Source organism: Nicotiana tabacum, chromosome 19, assembly GCF_000715075.1.
Source record: "Nicotiana tabacum cultivar K326 chromosome 19, ASM71507v2, whole genome shotgun sequence".
NCBI classification, from domain to species: Eukaryota; Viridiplantae; Streptophyta; class Magnoliopsida; order Solanales; family Solanaceae; genus Nicotiana; species Nicotiana tabacum.
Genome location: NC_134098.1, coordinates 131,003,788 through 131,023,190, shown reverse-complemented (window position 1 = coordinate 131,023,190; position 19,403 = coordinate 131,003,788). Strand labels below are relative to the sequence as shown.

Here is a 19,403-nt window from a genome sequence, read left to right as displayed (position 1 = left end):
TCTCATTTGCCTTAGTATTAATATAAGATAAAGCAAGTTGCGTTTGTTAAAGGCCTTCTCAATATCAAGCTTAAAAAGAAGACCAGGTTCACCACTTCTTTGTCTCCGGTCCAGAACTTTATTGGCAATAAGGGCGGCGATGGTGATCTGCCTGCCTTTTATGAATGCATTTTGATAACTGAATACTAGCTTACCAATCACTTTATTCGGCCTCTCTGCTAACACAGTTGCCACTATCTTGTAGAAACTACCAATAAGACTAATAGGCCTAAAATTCTTGAGTTCAATTGCTCCTTTTCTTTTAGGAATGAGAGCAATAAAAGAGGCATTGAAGAATTTTACCATGTGATAATTGTTGTGGAAGTGGTTGAAAGCTCCCATGAGGTCCTGTTTTATAGTGTCCCAACACTTCTAATAGAAAGCCATGGTAAAGCCATCAAGACCGGGGCTCTTGTCAAGTGCACAGGAGTTGACATCATTTAGAACCTCCTCTTCTTCAATTTCATGTTCAAGAGCCTCTTTATCCTCAGTAGCTAAACATCCTAGGCCTTAAAATTTAGCCCTAGGTCTCCAGTTTTATTTTTCAGAATATAACTCTTGATAGAAATCAAGGATCACCTCTTTCACTTGCTCTTTATCTTCAATGATCTTATCCCTCACCTGTATTCAATTAATGCAGTTGTATCTCCTATGAAAATTGGCCATATTCTGAAAGTATTTAGTGTTTCTATCACCCTCTTTCAACCACAAGTACCTAGACTTTTGTCTCCAGGATATCTCTGCTACTTTAGCTAGCTGTTATATCTCCATTCTCAGTTTCAATATGTTATTCTTTTCAGATTGAGTTTGTAACCTTCCTTCAATTGCCTGCTCAGGAATGAGGAGTTCTTCCAAAGCTCTATTGGTTATGTTACTTATCTTACCAAAAATCTCCCTATTCCAAATTACTATATCTTTCTTCAAGAGTTTTAGCTTTTGAGATAGTAATTGTTTTCTTATTCAATACCCTTATTTGTATTTATTATTGCAGAAAGAAGTTAAAGCATTACCAAAACTTATGCATGAAATAATTAATTTTATAGAGAGAAGGGAGGACACTTTCCCAGCGTCACCTACCAACAATGTGTGGATATATGATCAATCGGATATTTGGAATTGGAACTAACCCAGATTTGTTGAACAATTACCTCAGTTACTGCAAGATTAAATCAAACAACTGTTGAATATTTTTCCTTACGTGTTTTACATTTTAGTATTCTTAATTTAGTTGCTGATTTTTAGGAGTTTGTTGATAGTGGAATCATGTGTTGATCATGGAATCATGTGCTAAGTAGTTGCTTAATTCTAGGTCCTTATCATTCAGCTTTTTTCTGTATTTAAGCCTCATTTTTAGTTCTGAATATTACTTTCTACCAACAAATATTATCTCTTCTTCTTGTATTCTTTTCCTCTTTTTCTTAAAATTACAGTAGAACTTATAAAAAAATCCAACAAATTGGTATCCGATCTCTCTTCTTGAGGGGACTGTAATTAAGGGAAAACAGATCTTTTTCTTTCTTCTTCTATGGATTCAGAAACCCCTTTCACTGCACTTGCACCACCTGTCTTCAATGGCGAAGGCTACTATGTCTGGGCAGCAAGGATGGAAGCACATCTGAAGGCAAATGATCTCTGAGAAGCTGTTGAGGAGGACTTCGACATTCCTTCTTTGCCTTCAAATCCAACTATGGCACAGATGAAGAATCACAAGGAGAAAAAAACAAGAAAGTCAAAGGCTAGAGCTACGTTATTTGCTGCAGTCTCATCAGAAATCTTTGTTAGGATTATGACAATGAAATTGACGTTTGAGGTCTAGAGTTTCCTGAAGAAAGAATACGAAGGAGGTGAAAGGATCAAGGGAATGTGTATTCTCAACCTTATCAGAGAATTTGAACTTCAAAAGATGAAGCATTCAGATACAGTTAAAGAGTATTAAATTCAATAAAGTTACGAAAAAATAACTTATCTTTTACAAAATGTCATGATCATTATAAAATGCAATATTAGTTTATTGAATATCATCATTTTGACATTCACCTATCCAAAAAAGTAAAGATTAAAAAATTAATTAAAAAATAGAGAACCTTTAATAACATATTACTCCATATAAAAGGTAATATTGTTGATATACAACTTTGAATAGAGAAGTGGGTTACTGCTGAAATGTAATTGCTCTTTGCAAAGATGAAGTTTGAGGATAAGCATAACTTTAAAAAGCAGAAGGATTATTAAATTACATATATTTGTCTTGTTGACCAAAAAAAAAATTAAAAATTTCCTCCATTTTGGAATAACCTCCCTCTACCCTGTCCCTCCCCCCCCCCCCCCCGCCAAAAAAAAAAAGCAAGAAGAATAAAAGTACCGTATAGTCTATAGAAAGTGTCAGTTGAAACTTGAAACTAGGAGGTAGGAGGAAATACAAAAGAGTTTAACTTCACATTGATATTTGATAGATAAACTTTTTAACAATATCAAGTCACTTCAAAGTCATTTACATATCTTTTTTTTTAATTAACATGAGTTATAGCTTGGGTGGCCAAGCATCAAACATCGATGTCGTATCTACAAACAGTTTAATGCATTGAAAAATAGACTCGTACAGATTCAATTTAATGGATATATCACCCCATAACTCAAAGTATATTTAGAGAAATGCTCAGTGATATTAGACCCAAATTTAGGTCAAATTATAAATGTAACTTGCGACAACTTTTGTCGTGTTTTGTTTTACAACTTATTTGACATAAAAACTAAACATACAAATATTATATTATTGAATTACCTTAAAATGTGACCTCCTTAGTATATTAAATTGGGAGCGAAGATTTGCATAGAACATGCGAACTAAGTCTTCATAGACCTTTGGAGGGGTCAGGGAAAAAATATTTCCCAACCTTGAAAAGTAAAGAAGTCTTTTACCTTGAAATTTAGGGCTTCCATCCTTTCCAAATTGATGATCCTTCAGTAAACGAGGCCATACTTTTCAAAATTGGTGATCTTATTTTGAAAATTATTTTTTTTTAAAGTATTTTTGGTGAGAAACAATTTCTATTTAGTTAATTAACTAAAAATTACTTTTGAACAACAATTAGTATTTGACAAAACTTTTAAAAAGTGCTTCTAAGTTTTGTTTTCTCAGAAGTAATTTTCAAAAAAGTACTTTTGGGAAGAAGTTATTTTTTTCTATTTTTCTCAAAAATTATTTTTGATTATATTCAAAAACATATTTTTACTTTTAAAAGCTTGGCCAAACACTTTAACTTTAGAAAAATATATTTTTTGTCAAAAAGAAGCTTAGACGAAGCTATTTACCTGGAAAAAAAGAAAGATATTAAGTTATATTATTGCCGATAATATATTATTGTGTAATAAAAACGAGGCCTCTTTTTTATCGCTAGGGAGTATGCCATCCTGCAAATATGCAAAAATACGATTGCGCCAGTCCCAATTCAGGTTTATGGTTCTTACCTCGATGTGCTCTATCGACGAGCTTAGGAGGTGGACCACATTCCGGTCTCCGGTTTTAATGTTTTTGGTGGCTGCTGCTAATTTGGCGAATCCGTCCGCCTCGATGTTCTGGGCTCGGGGGATCTTGTCGAGCTGACATTCGACAAACTCGGGTATTAGTTTGCAGAGTTCGGCCTGGTATTTTTTAACCTTTGCTCCTTGATTTGGAAAGTCCCCCTGTGACTTGGTTGACCACGAGCTAAGAATCGCAGTGCAACCTTAGTCACTTCACCCCGTATTTGAGTGCTAGTCTCAGTCCTGCAATTACGGCCTCATACTCGGCCTCGTTATTAGTCATGTCTGGGCACCTTATGGATTAGCGAATCACTTCGCCTGTTGGGACTTCGAGTACGAGTCCCAGCCCAGACCCTGACACGTTAGACGCGTCGTCGTTGTACAGGACATAGAGGTCTTGTATATGGGAAGAAGTGTGGATGACTTCCTTTTTGACTACGGGCATTATTTTTGCACCGAAGTCAGCGAGGACCTGTGACTTTATCGCCGTTCGCGGCCGATATGTAATTTCGTGCTCGCTTGGCCAATCTGGCCGATAGTTTGGGTTTATGTAAAATTCTTCTTAAGGGGGAAGTCGTGACGACCGAGATGGGGTGGCATTGGAAATACAGTGTAAGCTTTCGTGAAGCTACGACTAAGGCTAGAGCTAGTTTTTCAAGATGAGGTTATTTGGTCTCGGCGTCCACTAGTGTCTTGCTAATGTAATAGATGGGAGATTGCGTACCTTTATTTTCTTGGACTAAGACTGCGCTCACAGCTACTTCAAACACAGCGAGATAGACGAGGAGAAGCTGTCCTGGTTCTGGTTTTGAGAGCTACGACGGTGAGGACAGGTACACTTTTAACTCCTTCAGGGCTTGGATGCACTAAGGAGTCCATTGGAGGCCGTTATCCTTTTTGAGTACACCGAAGAACTTGTGGCACCTATCGGAGGATCGTGAGATGAACCTAGAAAGGGCGGAGATGCGACCAGTCATCCTCTACACCTGCTTTGTTGTGGTCAAGTGCTCTGGTATCCTTTCGATGGCCTTGATTTGGTCGAGCTTTGACCTCGACACCACGCTGCGACAATAGGAAACCCAAGAATTTTTTTGAGGCCACGCCGAATGCACATTTTTCAGGGTTCAGTTTCATGTCGTATTGTCTGAGTATTCTGAAGGCTTCTCTCAAGTGGTCGATGTGATCCTCTTTCCTTTTGGATTTGACCAGCATGTCGTCGATGTAGACTTCCATCATTTTTTTGAGTTGTTCTTTGAATATTTTTGTCACCAGCCTTTGGTAAGTTGCCACAACATTGTTCAATCCAAAGGGCATGACTCTGTAGCAGTACGTCCCCTGGTGGGTGATGAAGGTGATCTTTTCCTGGTCCTCTTCCTCTATAAGGATCTAATTATAGCCCGAGTAGGCATCCAAGAAACTTAGTAGCTCGTGCCCAGCTGTTGCGTCGATGAGTTGGTCGATATGATGTAATGGAAATGAATCCTTGGGGCAAGCTATGTTCAAGTCGGTGAAATCTACGCACATCCGCCACTTGCCGTTCTTCTTTTTCACCATGACTCTGTTGGCGACCCATTGGGGATACTTCGACTCCCTGACGAAGTTGTTTTCTAATATTTTTTCCACTTCTTCGCGTACTGCATCATTAATTGCGGAGTTGAACTTATGCCTAACTTGCCTCACCGGAGGATAGAGTGGATCGACATTCAATTTGTGTGTGGCGATTTCCTTTGGGATACCTGGAATATCTGCATGTCTAAAAGCGAACAAGTGTGCAGTATGAGTTAAAAATTTATGAAACTTACCAGGTTCTTGAAGTTTGCAGCCGATGTAAGATTTCTTGTTATGGTCGTTGCTATCCAATTGAACTGGCCGAGGTCTTCTATGGTCGATCCTGCGGCCCTGACTATATCAGGGTCCCTCATGACGTCCTCGCCGTCATCGCATACTGACCTCGACCCTACTGATTTCTATGCCTCATTTTATTTATCCTTTATTTTTTGGATGGTCGTGTAGTCTAGGGCGATGCGCTAATATTCCTGGGATGTGCGATGCTCCCCTCGTATACTGAATATGCCCCAATGAGGTGGGAATTTGATAACTTGGTACAAGATGGAGGGTATAACTCTCGTGGTGTGAATCCATGGTCGCCCTATTATGACGTTGTATGTTGTGTCCTGGTCCTGATGTGGAAGGTGGTCTCCAGAGTGACGCCACCCGCCAAGACGGGGAGTGTGATCTCGCCATATGTTCGCTCAACTGCATTGTTAAATCATGTTGGTGTGATGCAGCGTGGCACTATCTTGTCCTCGAGTTTCATTTGAGTGAGTACTCGAGGATGGATAATATATACGCCACTCCCATCATCTACCATAATACGTCTTACGTTGGTATCTTCGTAAAGTGATAACGAGAGAATCGTAGTGAGGGAAAGACAAACCGTTGGTATCTGACTTATCGAAGATGATACTTTCTTTGAGTTCATCATACCGTTCGTGGGTGATCGACTGTTTGAGCTTGTGGGTTGTGGTGAACTTCACGTTGTTGATGGGAGCATCATCCCAACCACCGATGATCATATGGATGGTGCTGGCTGGCGAGGGCGGCTTCTGCAGCCCTTGATGTTGTTCACGTCCCCTGGCAAATTTTGTCCTTCCCCGATCGCTCAGCAATTCTTTGAGGTGTCCCTGTCACAGCATGTTTACGACCTCCTGTCTTAGGGTGATGCAATCTTCGGTTTTGTGTCCCCGCTCTTGATGGAACTCGCAGAGGGCGTCTGATTTTCTGGTATTCGGGTCCGACCTCATCTTGTGTGGCCACTTTACCTTTGGTCCGAGCTTGTCCAAGGCGTAGATGATCTCTGTAGGTGACACGTAAAAATTGTGAGCGGATAGTAAATGGGGCATACCTCTCTCATTCCGGTGAGTCTCTGTTCTTGATCTGGGTGGGCCTTCTTCATGGAGAGATGAAGATGCATCGATAGTTATGACATATGGGAGATGTCGTTCTCGGTTTGGTCGTGAGGCTACGGGATCTCTTTTGATATCATTTCTCTGATCCTTTCTGGATTCTGCTTGTACTGAGATCAGTTGATGAGTCGGCCCATTGAGGCCGTCTTCGTCTGCTCGAATTTCGGTACAGTAGGCATTATGTATTTCATCCCAAGTTGTTGGGGGATATTTCATAAGCAAGCTTAATAATTTTCTTGTCGCCCTTGAACCATTTCAGCTTAGCCCATTTTGAAAAGTAGCTACCGCCATCCCTTCTAATACATTGGGCAAAGTTATTCTTACTCGGTAAAAACGGGCGAGGAAGTCCCTCAGTCCATCTCCCGGGGACTGTTTGATAGAAAAGATGTCATTCACTCTTGCCTCGGCCTTCTTGGCCCCGGAATGGGCCGCCACGAACTTATCGGCCATTTCCTCGAAGGTTTCGATGGAACGTGCCGGCAGTTGCGAGTACCAGGTCAATGCACCTCCCGTAAAGGTTTCACCGAATTTCTTTAGCATAACGGAGGATACTTGTTCCTTGGCGAGGTCATTGCCTTTCACGGCGGTGACGTAATGGGTCACATGATCCTCAGAGTCGGTTGTGCCATCATATATTTTCAGATAAGGCGGCATTTTAAAGGTCTTTGGTATGGCATGTGGGGCAGCGCTATCACTATATAGCTGCTCGATGAACCGACCGGCATCTCTCTTCGGCAATAACTTAGGAGCGCCCGGTATTTTATTGAGCCTTTCTTGATGTTCTTTCATTTGGTCCCGAAGTGCCTTGTTCTCATTTTCCATTTCCTCCATCCTTTTCAGAATGGTTGGGAGAGCGGCGCCGCCTGCATGGTTAACAACATTGTGAGTAATATCTGTCGTCGGGGGTGGAGGGGGGTTGATCATGTTGCTCGTCCACTGGTGGTGCAACACAGGTTCTCGCATTTACTGCGGCTGCCTCAGCCTCCACGTCAAACTCATCATCTCCGTGGTGTTACCACATATTCCCAATGTAACATTTAGTTGACCTAGTAATATTAACATGCGTATCATTGATCTTATGCTATCTAGTATCTACCGCTTTTTTATTAGGGGTATTCAAATCGAATCGGAAAATCGCATCAGTCCGAAAAGTCAAACCAACCGATTAAAAAATTCGACTAGGTTTGATTTGGTTTGTTATTGAGCAAAAAAGTTCAAATCAAGCCGACATATAAATATATAATTTTAATATATAATTTTTAAGACTTCATATAGAATTTTCTTTAAAAAATATCTAAAAATATTTGGGATGTAATATTTAATATAACTATAAAGTGCATCTCCATTTTTATTTACTTTAAATAATAAATTATATCATCACTTTCTTACCAAGTGTTATTGAAATGAGGCATTCATATGTTAATATTTCTTATATCTTTTTCGAATGATAATTTAAAATTAAATATAATATCATATTGATTTTAATGTATAATTATTAAATTCGATTAACCTTGAAAGCGTATGTCAACGGAAAATTATTGTTAGACGACTAAGAAAATAACTATCATGTGTTGCTAAAAAAATGGTCCCATAAAAATATTTTAATAGATCATATATTTGTCAGTTTTTTAAATTTTTATTAAACATATGTTCACTTCTAAACGCTTGGCCAAACACTTTAACTTTAGGAAAATGTATTTTTGGTAAAAAAGAAGTTTATTTACCTAGAAAAAAAAGAAAGATATTAAGTTATATTGTTGCTGATAATATATTGATTGTGTAAATTTTTTTATTTATTGTATCCGTGAGCAGAGTTTGACTCGATAACTATAGGGGAGTGGTGAGTGTTTGTCTCAATATCCAACAAAGGTGGCTATTGAAAGAAAGGTAATAGATATTGAAGTGTTATAAATAGGAGCTCATTTTCAGCATTATTAGCAATAAAGACAACCTCTTCTAAGTTTTGTTTCACTGTGCTGACAAAACCAGGAAGAGCTAGTTACTGTCTCTATTATTTCTCTTAATTTTATCGTGTTGAAAATAAAGACAAATACGAGAGGAAATTAAGTACAACGAGAGAGATAGTTTTGGAAAAAATGGAGATGGAGACAGGCAGAGAAAAAGAAGATAACAACAATATTTGTGAAGCTGAGACTAATAGTAGTGTTGATTGGAGAGGAAGACCTTCAAACTCCATTAAACATGGAGGAATGAAAGCTGCTGCTTTTGTTCTTGGTATAAATAAAGTTTATATTATATTCCCTTTAATTTCTTCTCTTTTTCTGATATGGAGTATGTAGTAATACTTACTATACTAACAGGGTTGCAAGGATTGGAGATAATGGGAATAGCAGCAGTAGGGAACAACCTGATAACATATGTGATAAATGAGATGCACTTTTCATTGTCAGAATCAGCAAATATAGTGACCAACTTTATAGGGACCGTCTTTATCCTCTCCCTACTTGGAGGCTATCTATCCGACTCTTATCTTGCTTCCTTTTGGACCCTCCTCATCTTCGCCTTTGTCGAACTTTCGGTATTTAATACTACTACTACTTACTAAATATATATTGAGTAGACGTATTAATTCAATGGGTTAATTAGGTCAGTCTGTGGAAAACATGAATCTTTATATCACCCACCTTTTATTTCATTATCATGCTCTAAAAAAGGAGTCTAAATATGTAAGACTACTCTTTAATCTTTATATATATAGTAGTAATTTATTTTCTCACTTGTGTATGTAGGGTTTCATATTACTGTCAGTGCAAGCTCATCTTCCACAGCTAAAACCACCAAAATGCAACAACATGCTAAATACTCATGATAATGGAGACCAATTATGTGCAGAAGCAAAGGGTTTCAAAGCCTTAATATTCTTTGTGGCATTGTATTTGGTTGCATTAGGGAGTGGTTGTGTGAAACCAAATATGATTTCTCATGGTGCTGACCAATTTAATCATCAAAAGCAGTCAAAGCAACTTTCAAGATATTTCAATGCTGCTTATTTTGCATTTTCAATGGATCAACTCATTGCTCTTACACTTCTTGTTTGGGTACAAACACATTCTGGAATGGATGTTGGTTTTGGTGTCTCTGCTGCTGCTATGGCTTTGGGATTAATTACCTTAGTTGCTGGCACTTTTTTTTACAGAAATAAACCTCCTCAAGGAAGCATTTTCACTCCCATTGCACAGGTAAAATTAATTCCTTTTAATATCTTGCATTTTCACTCCCATTGCACAGGTAAAATTAATTCCTTTTAATATCTTGCATTTTCACTCCCATTGCACAAGGTAAATTAATTCCTTTTAATATCTTGCATTTTCACTCCCATTGCATTATTACTAGGATGTCTAATAATGACGACCTGGAATTGGGTTGGTTGCCATTTTCTATTTTTTAATGCTAGTTCTAACTTTTTTTCTTTTCTCTTTCGCCGACAAGATTAAAGTAATCCCTCTATATATATTTCTCAATTATATAAATAACATACATATGCAAGTGTCATCTTCTTATTCATGTTCTAGGAAAGAGCTCTAGTTCATCATTATTAAGGCTTCCATTTATTCATCTGTCGGAGAATTTGGCATCTTCTATTAGTCTTTGCCATCCCCCAACCCACAGGCGGATATATCATTTAAACTATGTCTTTAAGTGAACTCAGATCATATATATGTATTCAAAAGTATATTTAATATTTATAAATGTTTAACGGTAAAGTTAGCTAGTCATTATTGTATATTATTTTAAGATAAATTTATAAATTTTAAATTATGGATCGGCCAACCCACCCCCAACCCCACAAAGAAAGAAAAAACAATCCCAATATAACAATAAAAATATTTTTAAAAAAATATTGAAGAAGTGGTCTTAACTATTCTTATATTTATGGTTAATGGCAGGTTTTGGTGGCTGCATTCTTAAACAGAAAGCATATTTCTCCATCAGATACACGTATGCTTCATGATAATATTGGTATTCTTCTTCACACCAATCGATTCAGGTACGTACATTTAAGTATTCTTATTGACGATAACCAGCTATAGTTATTTATTAGGTGACGTGATAGTTTAACGAATTGTTTATAAGTACATATAATTATTAGTAATTGTTGGGTAAGTGGCTGGGGGTTCGGGTCGGAGTCATGATCGAACATGACACTTGTTTGGTGTGCTTGGTTAAGAAATCAAGTTACGTTCTTACTATCGACTATAATTAGCTTTTGGCATGATGATAAGCACTTGATCATAACACGTCTAATATTATCATCATAATATTCTACTGAGATAGTATATGCATGCAGTGATATAGCTAAAGTAGGAATTCGCCACTTACTACACTCTTTGCTTAATGTTACTTAATTTAGTTTTAAGGCATAATGGTAATCATAGTTTAGCACTACTTTGGTATATTCTTCCACACTAATTATGTAGAGAACTTTCTTTTTGTCCTATTTTCAGATTCTCGGACAAGGCTTGTATAAAAGTGCAAGATGGAAATAACACAAAAGAGATAAGTCGATGGAGACTTTGCACAGTAACACAAGTAGAGCAAGTGAAGATCCTAATTTCAGTCATTCCCATCTTTGCTTGCACTATAATTTTCAATACCATTTTAGCACAACTTCAAACTTTTTCAGTACAACAAGGAAGTACCATGAACACTAAGCTAATTAAAAATTTCCATATACCTCCAGCTTCCCTTCAATCAATTCCTTACATATTGTTAATTTTCATAGTCCCTCTCTATGACACATTTTTCGTCCCTTTTGCGAGAAAATTCACCGGTCATGATTCAGGTATTATTGAAATACGTGAGCATTTCATTTAAAATTTTAACCAGTCTGAAAGAGTACAATTTTAATTAATTATTTATATTATGTCGTCTCAACAGGCATCACCCCTCTGCAACGTATAGGTCTTGGCCTATTTATCGCGACTTTCTCCATGGTATCAGCAGCCTTAATGGAAAACAAAAGGAGAATTTCTGCAGTGAACGAAAATAAAACTATATCAATATTTTGGATCACCCCACAATTCTTGATTTTTGGAATATCTGAGATGTTCACTGCAGTTGGACTTATTGAGTTCTTTTACAAGCAATCGTTAAAAGGGATGCAATCCTTTTTAACAGCCATTACTTATTGCTCATATTCATTTGGCTTTTATTTAAGCTCACTTCTTGTTTCATTAGTGAATAAGACCACTTCAAATTCATCACATGGTGGCTGGCTTAGTGACAATAATCTCAACAAAGACAGACTTGATCTTTTCTATAGGTTGTTGGCAGTGCTGAGCTTTCTCAACTTCCTCAACTATCTGTTTTGGGCTACATGGTATTCCAAAAATCAAACTTCATCAGCAACAATACAGCAAGATTTTAATTCCAAAGTTGTTGGAGATGATAGTATAGCATAATTAATTAATGGAATTACTATGTACTTTTAGGGGAATAATTTTCTCTAAATTCTCTAAGGTGCCTATGGAAATGATGATATATAACTCTACTTAGGTGATTGGAATATGTAAATGTCTACAAAAATCCGACTAATCATGGACGTAATCCTGTTATTGGTTGGTTATATGAAACCCTTTTTTTTGTAAGGATATGTTACATTAGAGTGTAACTTAACCTGTGCTAGTAATCAATTTTATCCGGTTAGCATACTTATCATAGAAATTCGCTTATCATAGAAATTTTATGTATAACTATCTTATAAATATATTTAATACCCTCTGTGCATAAAACTAACACTCAAATAAAAACAACGCTTTTATTAATTGCATAAACACTTTTGAAGTTGCATATATATTTGATGAAAAAAGGAGGTCTCCTTTTCAAAGGTTCTTTTAGTCGTCGGTCTCCGGCCCAGAGCCTCGGGCTTTGAAGAATTTAGGTAGCTTTCCATTTAGTGATTCAATATATTTAATTTCTCTAGTACATCAATATCACTTCCTCGACCATGCAGAAAATTGTGGACCTATTCACTCTCTTTTGAATGACAAAAACATAGCACAAAGTTAGTACCGCAAAGGCCAAATATACCACTGTACTTTTGAAAATGGTCTAAGAATACCCCTCGTTATACTATTGAGCTATATATACCCTTTCTGTCATACTTTGGAACAAATATACCCTTATTTTGGATGGAGTACCACGTGTCAGCACCAGATGAAAACGACCCATTTTGTTTTTTTACCCGATCCGTTTTAAAAAACCCACCACCCGACCTGTTTTAAAATTTAATTTTTTTAAAGCATATATTTTGTAAAAACTGGAAAAAAAGGAATTTACAAAATATATATTTTTAAGTCTTTTCAGTTTTTTTAAAGTATGTTTTTGTAAAAACTGAAAAAAAATATTTTAAAAAAAATTCCTTTAAAAACTGAAAAATATATATTTTGTAAAAACTGAAAAAAAAAAGAATTTGCAAAATATATATTTTTACGTCTTTTCAGTTTTTTTAAAGTATTATTTTTGTAAAAACTGAAAAAAATATTTTTTTAATATATATTTTTCAGTTTTTAAAGCATTTTAAATTATTTTTTTTTCAGTTTTTATAAAACAATACTTTAAAAAAACTTAAAAGACTTAAAAATATATATTTTGCAATTTTCTTTTTTTTTTTTCACTTTTTGCAAAAACAAATTCCAGTTTTTACAAAATAAAAAAACTGAATTTTAAAACGGGTCGGGTGGTGGGTTTTTAAAATGAATCGGGTAAAAAAAAAGAAATGGGTCGTTTTCATCTGGTGCTGACTTGTAGCACTCCATCCAAAATAAGGGTATATTTGTTCCAAAGTATGATGGGAAGGGTATATATAGCCCAATAGTATAGCGATTGGTATTCTTAGACTATTTTCGAAAGTACAGAGGTATATTTGGCACACATTTTTAGACCATAATACTCGTTTACACTAATTCAATAAATATGTGACACATTTCTTTTTGCAGTTATCCTCTCAATTAACTAATACACATTCTCATATCATTATTTTTATCACTAATAATAATAAATTAATATAATTTGATGTAAATATCGAGTGTGATAGTAATTTTTTCGAATATTACTGCTTCATTGCTCATTAATATGTTAACTAAAAGGGTTACAATGGCCCTCCATACATTATTCTTTTTTTATAAACAAATATTTGGTTCCATCCTTTTGGTCATCATAATGTACCATAGCTTCTTGTAATGTACAACTGGTATTGATATGACTTAATTCTTTCAATTATTACTATCACTCTCTTTTCTTTGATGGAATGGATAAACCTAGCCTAGATGTAGATGGAAGTACGTTTTATGAAGGCATGTTACCATTCCGAGTGACTGGGCCAGACGAAATTCCGATTGAATTTTGGAAGTGTGTGGGTAGAGCAGGCTTGGAGTGGTTGACTGGGCTGTTTAATGTTATTTTTAGGATGAAGAGGATGCCGGAAGAGTGGAGGTAGAGTACGGTGGTTATGTTATATAAGAACAAAGGTGATATCCAGAGTTGTAACAACTATAGGGGTATCAAATTACTGAGTCATACCATAAAAGTTTGGGAGAGGGTGGTTGAAGTGAGGGTGAGGAGAACAGTGTCTATGTCAGATAACCAGTTCGGGTTCATGCCGGGTCGTTCTACTACGGAAGCTATACACCTTATTAGGAGGTTGGTGAAACGGTACATGGAGAGGAAGAAGGATCTGCACATGGTGTTTATTGATTTAGAGAAAGCGTATGACAAAGTTCCTAGAGAAGTTCTCTGGAGATGCTTAGAGGCAAAAGGTGTGTCGGCTGCCTACATTTAGGCAATGAAGGACATGTATGATGGGACTAAAACTCAGATTAGGACTGTAGGAAGGACTCTGAGCAGTTTTCAGTTGTTATGGGGTTACACCAAGGTTCTGCGCTCAGCCCATTCTTATTTGCCCTTGTGATGGACGCGTTAATACACCGTATTGAAGGGAAGGTGCCATGGTGTATGTTATTCGCCGATGATATAGTTCTGATTGATGAGTCACGAACCAGTGTTAACAAGAGGTTGGAGGTCTGGACGCAGGCCCTTGGGTCTAAGGGTTTCAAGCTGAGCAGGACGAAGACGGAATACCTAGAGTGTACGTTCAGTACTGAGCCGAGGGAAGTGGGCGTGGAAGTGAGGCTTGAATCACAAGTCATACCAAGTAGTGGCAATTTCAAGTACCCTGGGTCGGTTATCTAGAGGGGATGGGAGATTGGCGAGGATGTCACACACCGTATTGAGGTGGGGTAGATGAAGTGGAGGTTAGCATCTGGAGTCTTGTGTGATAAGAGAGTACCACCAATACTCAAAGGTAAGTTTTACAAAGCGGTAGTTAGACCGGCCATGATATATGGGGTTGAGTGTTGGCATGTTAAGAACTCACATATCCAGAAGATGAAAGTAGCAGAAATGAGGATGTTGAGGTGGATATACGGACACACTAGGATGGATAAGATTATGAATTAAGATATTAGCATGATTCACAAAGTTAACAATAATTTTATTCAATTAGCAGAAATAATAAAAATCTTTCAAATGCAATAATTTTCAATCTATTAATTAAATCCTTCAATTTCAATAAAAATTTCCTATTTATCAAAAAGCTTTACAGGCTGCAATTCAATCTCAATAAATTTCCAATTTATTAAATAGCTTTACAAGCTGCAATAAACTGTCCAAGTATCGTGTAATTTTTATTATTATTAAGCACGATTTCTGCCGCGGTCGTACGGCCCGATCCGGAGTTTTGTGTACACTGTCGAGGGACGTGCGACACGATCCATAGATGCATCTATCCTGCCGAGGCATTCGGCCCGATCCACAAGAAAGGAGGACATTTTCTTATGTACCTCCGGAATAAGAGTATTTATTGTAAAATTTATTCGAGAAGATAACAATTTATTTCAACAATTAATTAATCTAAACAAAAATTTAGCATATGAGAATTTCATCTTTTAATATCCTTATCTAACAATTCACAATATATACATCAAATAATTTAATTAATAAAGAATACAATTTACACAAGTAATTCATACTCTGAGTCCTAAACTACCCGAACTTTAGCATTTATAGTAGCTACGCACGGACTCTCGTCACCTCGTGAGTACGTAGCCCCCGCAATTAGCAACAATTATTTAATTTAATCCCTATGGAGAAATGTTTCCCTTACAAGATTAGACAAGAGACTTACCTTGTCTCAAAGTCCACATTTCGATTACCGCGTCGCCTAAAATTCTCGATTTGGTGCCGAAAAATCCGAAACTATCCAAATATTATACAAAATAATTAATATATGCTCAATAATTCAAAATTCATCTATTAAATAAATTATCCTATCCAAAATGGTAAAATTCCTAAAATTCATCCTGGGCCCACATGCCCGGATTCCGAAAACTTTTGGATGAAAACGTTACCCATAATCTCAAGAACTCAAATATATAACTTCTATCCAATTCCATAACCATTTTCGTGGTTAAAATCTTATTTTTATAAAAATCTAGATTTTTCACCTAAACCCTTGATTTCTATGATTTACTAGTTATAATCTACCCATAATCTAAGTATTTAAGTGAATGGGTGTAGAATTAACTTACCTCCAAATTTCTAGTTGAAATCTCCTCTCAAAGAGCTCTGAAATCGCCCAAACATGGAAGAAAAATGAATAAAAATGGACTGAACTTCGTCTATTTTAAGGTTCTGCCCAACAGTGATTTTCGCATATGTGGCTCATAAGCCACTTCTGCGGCTCCGCATCTGCGGAAATGCCCTCGCAGATGCGGTTTTCCCTTAGCCGGCTTTGCTCGCACCTGCGGTCAGCGGCTCGCTTGTGCGAGTCCGCATCTACGAGTCTCACGTCGCACCTGCGCCGTTACCGCACATGCGCTCCTCTTCTTTGCACCTACGCCTTCACAGGTGCGGTCCTATTTCTGCTCCTGCGATTCTGACAGAACTGGGGAGCTTCATCTTAGCTCTAAATTTTCAACCTAGTCCGAGCCTCATCTGATTAACGCTCGGGGGCCCCGGGCCCCCGCCCGAACATACCAACAAGTTTGAAATCATAAAACGGACTCGCTCGAACTCTCAAAACGTGTAAAACATCATCAAATCTAAAAATTATACCCCAAACCAAATTGATTTGAACTTAATAACTTCAAGTTCTTCAATTTACTACCAATGCGCCGAAACATACTTAGACTACTCAGAATAATATGAAACTTTGCGTGGAAGTCTTAAATTACTATACAGAACTATTCCCAAACTTAAAATTCCAAACGGACTTCAATTACTCAAAAACATACACCAAACCAAATTTAAGAACTTTAGATCTTCAAATAGTTAATTTTTCACTATTAAGCGCCAAAATGTTCCTGGGTTATCCAAAACACGATTCGAACATACGCCCAAGTCCGAAATCATTATACGAACCTATTGGAACCATCAAATCATGATTCCGGGATCGTTTTCTCAAAATGTTAACCGAAGTCAAACTTGGCCTTTTAAGGCTAACTTAAGTAACCAAGTGTTCCGATTTCAACCCAAACACTTCCAAATCCCGAGCCAACCATCCCCGCAAGTCATAAATCAATAAAAACACATACGAAAAGTTTTATTTTAGGGAACGAGGTTCTAAAAGTCAAAATGACCGGTTGAGTCATTACAATACTAAACATTAAATAAATCTTACATCATTCATATACATCTTTCTGATATTAAACATAAAGAAGGAATGCCTGCAGATTGTTAAACAATTATTTACGCTTTTTCATCTTCGCTGAAAAAGTTTTGAAAGCCTTAACTGCTTCACTGTTAAGACTGAAGCTTTACAATAAAAATGATTTTTTTGGAAACCTAATTTCAGTTTGTTCCTAACTTATCCAAGTAATTTAGCCTCCAGAAAAGCTTTACCCCCATGCAATCAACTTTAATTTATTTTTCAGTTAGCCATAAATAATACTTTAACTTATTTTTCAGTTAGCCATATATAGTACTTTAACTTATTTTTCGGTTGGCCTGGTAAGAAGCTCCCACACAATTCAATTTTTAAGCCATCCTTACTCGCAAAAATTGACAGAAAACTGAAAGTAAGAAAGCGTCTCAGTACATAAAAAGTATATACACACGTAATTTTCAAAATAGGTGGAGTAATGATTGGTAAGAAATTAGCTTTTCCTATTCCATATCCTGTATAAGAAATTGAAGATACTACCAAAACAGAATAGGTACTATTCATAGCTTCTAATGTTAAAATAATATCTTCTTCTAAACATCCTCTTCTACACAAGATAGCCAAACTTTGACAAAAATTGTGGACTTTCAAACTTTCAATAAGGCTCGCCGAAATTAAAACGCTCTTACCAGCTTATTAATGCGCATCTAATGCTATAGATAAAACACATATTAGCTCTATACTAGTATAAGAACCCGCGCGGATACGCGAATAATTTGACAGAATATTAATCTTATAAAATTATGATCTAATATATCATATTAACTTAATAAATATTAGTTATATTTTATTATTTAATATAGTGTGCAGAAATATAACACAATCTATACAAAATTAAATGATACACATCATATAGTAATGAAATAAATTGTTTGATCCTTTTTATTTTTATTATTGAATTAGCAAGTACTTTACTATTGATAATTTTCTTGAGTGTTATTTATATATCTTTTATTTTTTAACTAATTTAAAATATAAATATCATAAAATTATCTTTATCCCCCTCTTTTAGTACATTCCTTTCTACTGTAATACTTATTTGATTAGTTTTCAAATTTTATAGTTTATTAAAAATTTAAATAATGTAATATATTTTTACTAAATTATAATTTTGAATTCATCAAAAGTATAAAGAGATAAGCATTTATATATATAATAAGCTTATTTTATGTATTGTAACGACTCGGCCGGTCGTTTTGAGAATTTAAGTCCCGCCCGGTGGCATAAGGCCCTGAGCAGCTTCATATTATGTGTATTGACTTGCGTGCATGGTTGAATTCAGTTACCGGATGATTCAGAGTGATTTGGGACACTTAGTCCCTAAAACGGAAGTTTAAGTCTTAGGATTTTGACCGTAGTCGAAACTATGTGAAGACGACTCCGGAATGGAGTTCCGTAGATTCCATTAGCTCTGTTGGGTAATATTTTGGACTTAGGAGCGTGTCCGGACTGTAAATCTGAAGTCTGTAGCTGATTTAGGCTTGAAATGGCGAAAGTCGAATTTTTGGAGATTTGGACCGGAAGTGGACTTTTTGTTATCGGGTTCGGAATGCGATTCCGAGAGTTGGAACAGCTCCGTTATGTTATTTGGAACTTGCCTGCAAAATTTGACGTCATTCCGGGTTGATTTGATAGATTTCGGCACGAGTTTTAGAAGTTGAAAGATTTGAAATTTATAAGTTCGATTCATGGTGCGATTCGTGGTTTCGATGAAGTTTGATGTGACTTTAAGGCTCGACTAAGTTCATATAGTGTATTAGAATTGGTTGGTATGTTTGGTTGAGATCCCGGGGACCTCGGGTGAGTTTCGGGTGCTTAACGGATTAAAAATTTGATTTGTGTTACTGCTAAGTCATCAGGCTTCTAGTATTTTCGCACCTGCGAAGAAGAGACCGCAGGTGCGAGAGCGCACGTGCGGAGAGGCAAGCGCAGAAGCGGAAAAATGGAGGAGTGCCAGGGGTCGCAGGTGCGAGAAAAATTCTGCATCTGCGATGCCCGCAGATACGAAGATTGAGGCGCAGGTGCAAGAAGAGCAGGACTTGACAGTCTCCGCAGTTGCGGAGAAAATGTGCGTATCAGCGGCTCCGCAGAAGCGGATTTTTGGCGCGCAGAAGCGAAAGGAAGCGCAGGTGCGG

General features: G+C 36.7%; 1 protein-coding gene across 1 annotated transcript; it reads left to right on the top strand.

Moving 5' to 3' along the window:
- The first annotated feature begins 8,523 nt into the window (after positions 1–8,523).
- On the top strand, positions 8,524–12,126 carry LOC142173852 (protein NRT1/ PTR FAMILY 4.3-like). The gene is made up of 6 exons (XM_075239726.1): positions 8,524–8,762; positions 8,849–9,066; positions 9,278–9,727; positions 10,436–10,536; positions 10,994–11,331; positions 11,427–12,126. Exons 1-6 carry the CDS (start codon positions 8,624–8,626, stop codon positions 11,948–11,950), a joined length of 1,770 nt encoding a protein of 589 aa, XP_075095827.1. The 5' UTR covers positions 8,524–8,623; the 3' UTR covers positions 11,951–12,126.
- Positions 12,127–19,403: the final 7,277 nt, after the last annotated feature.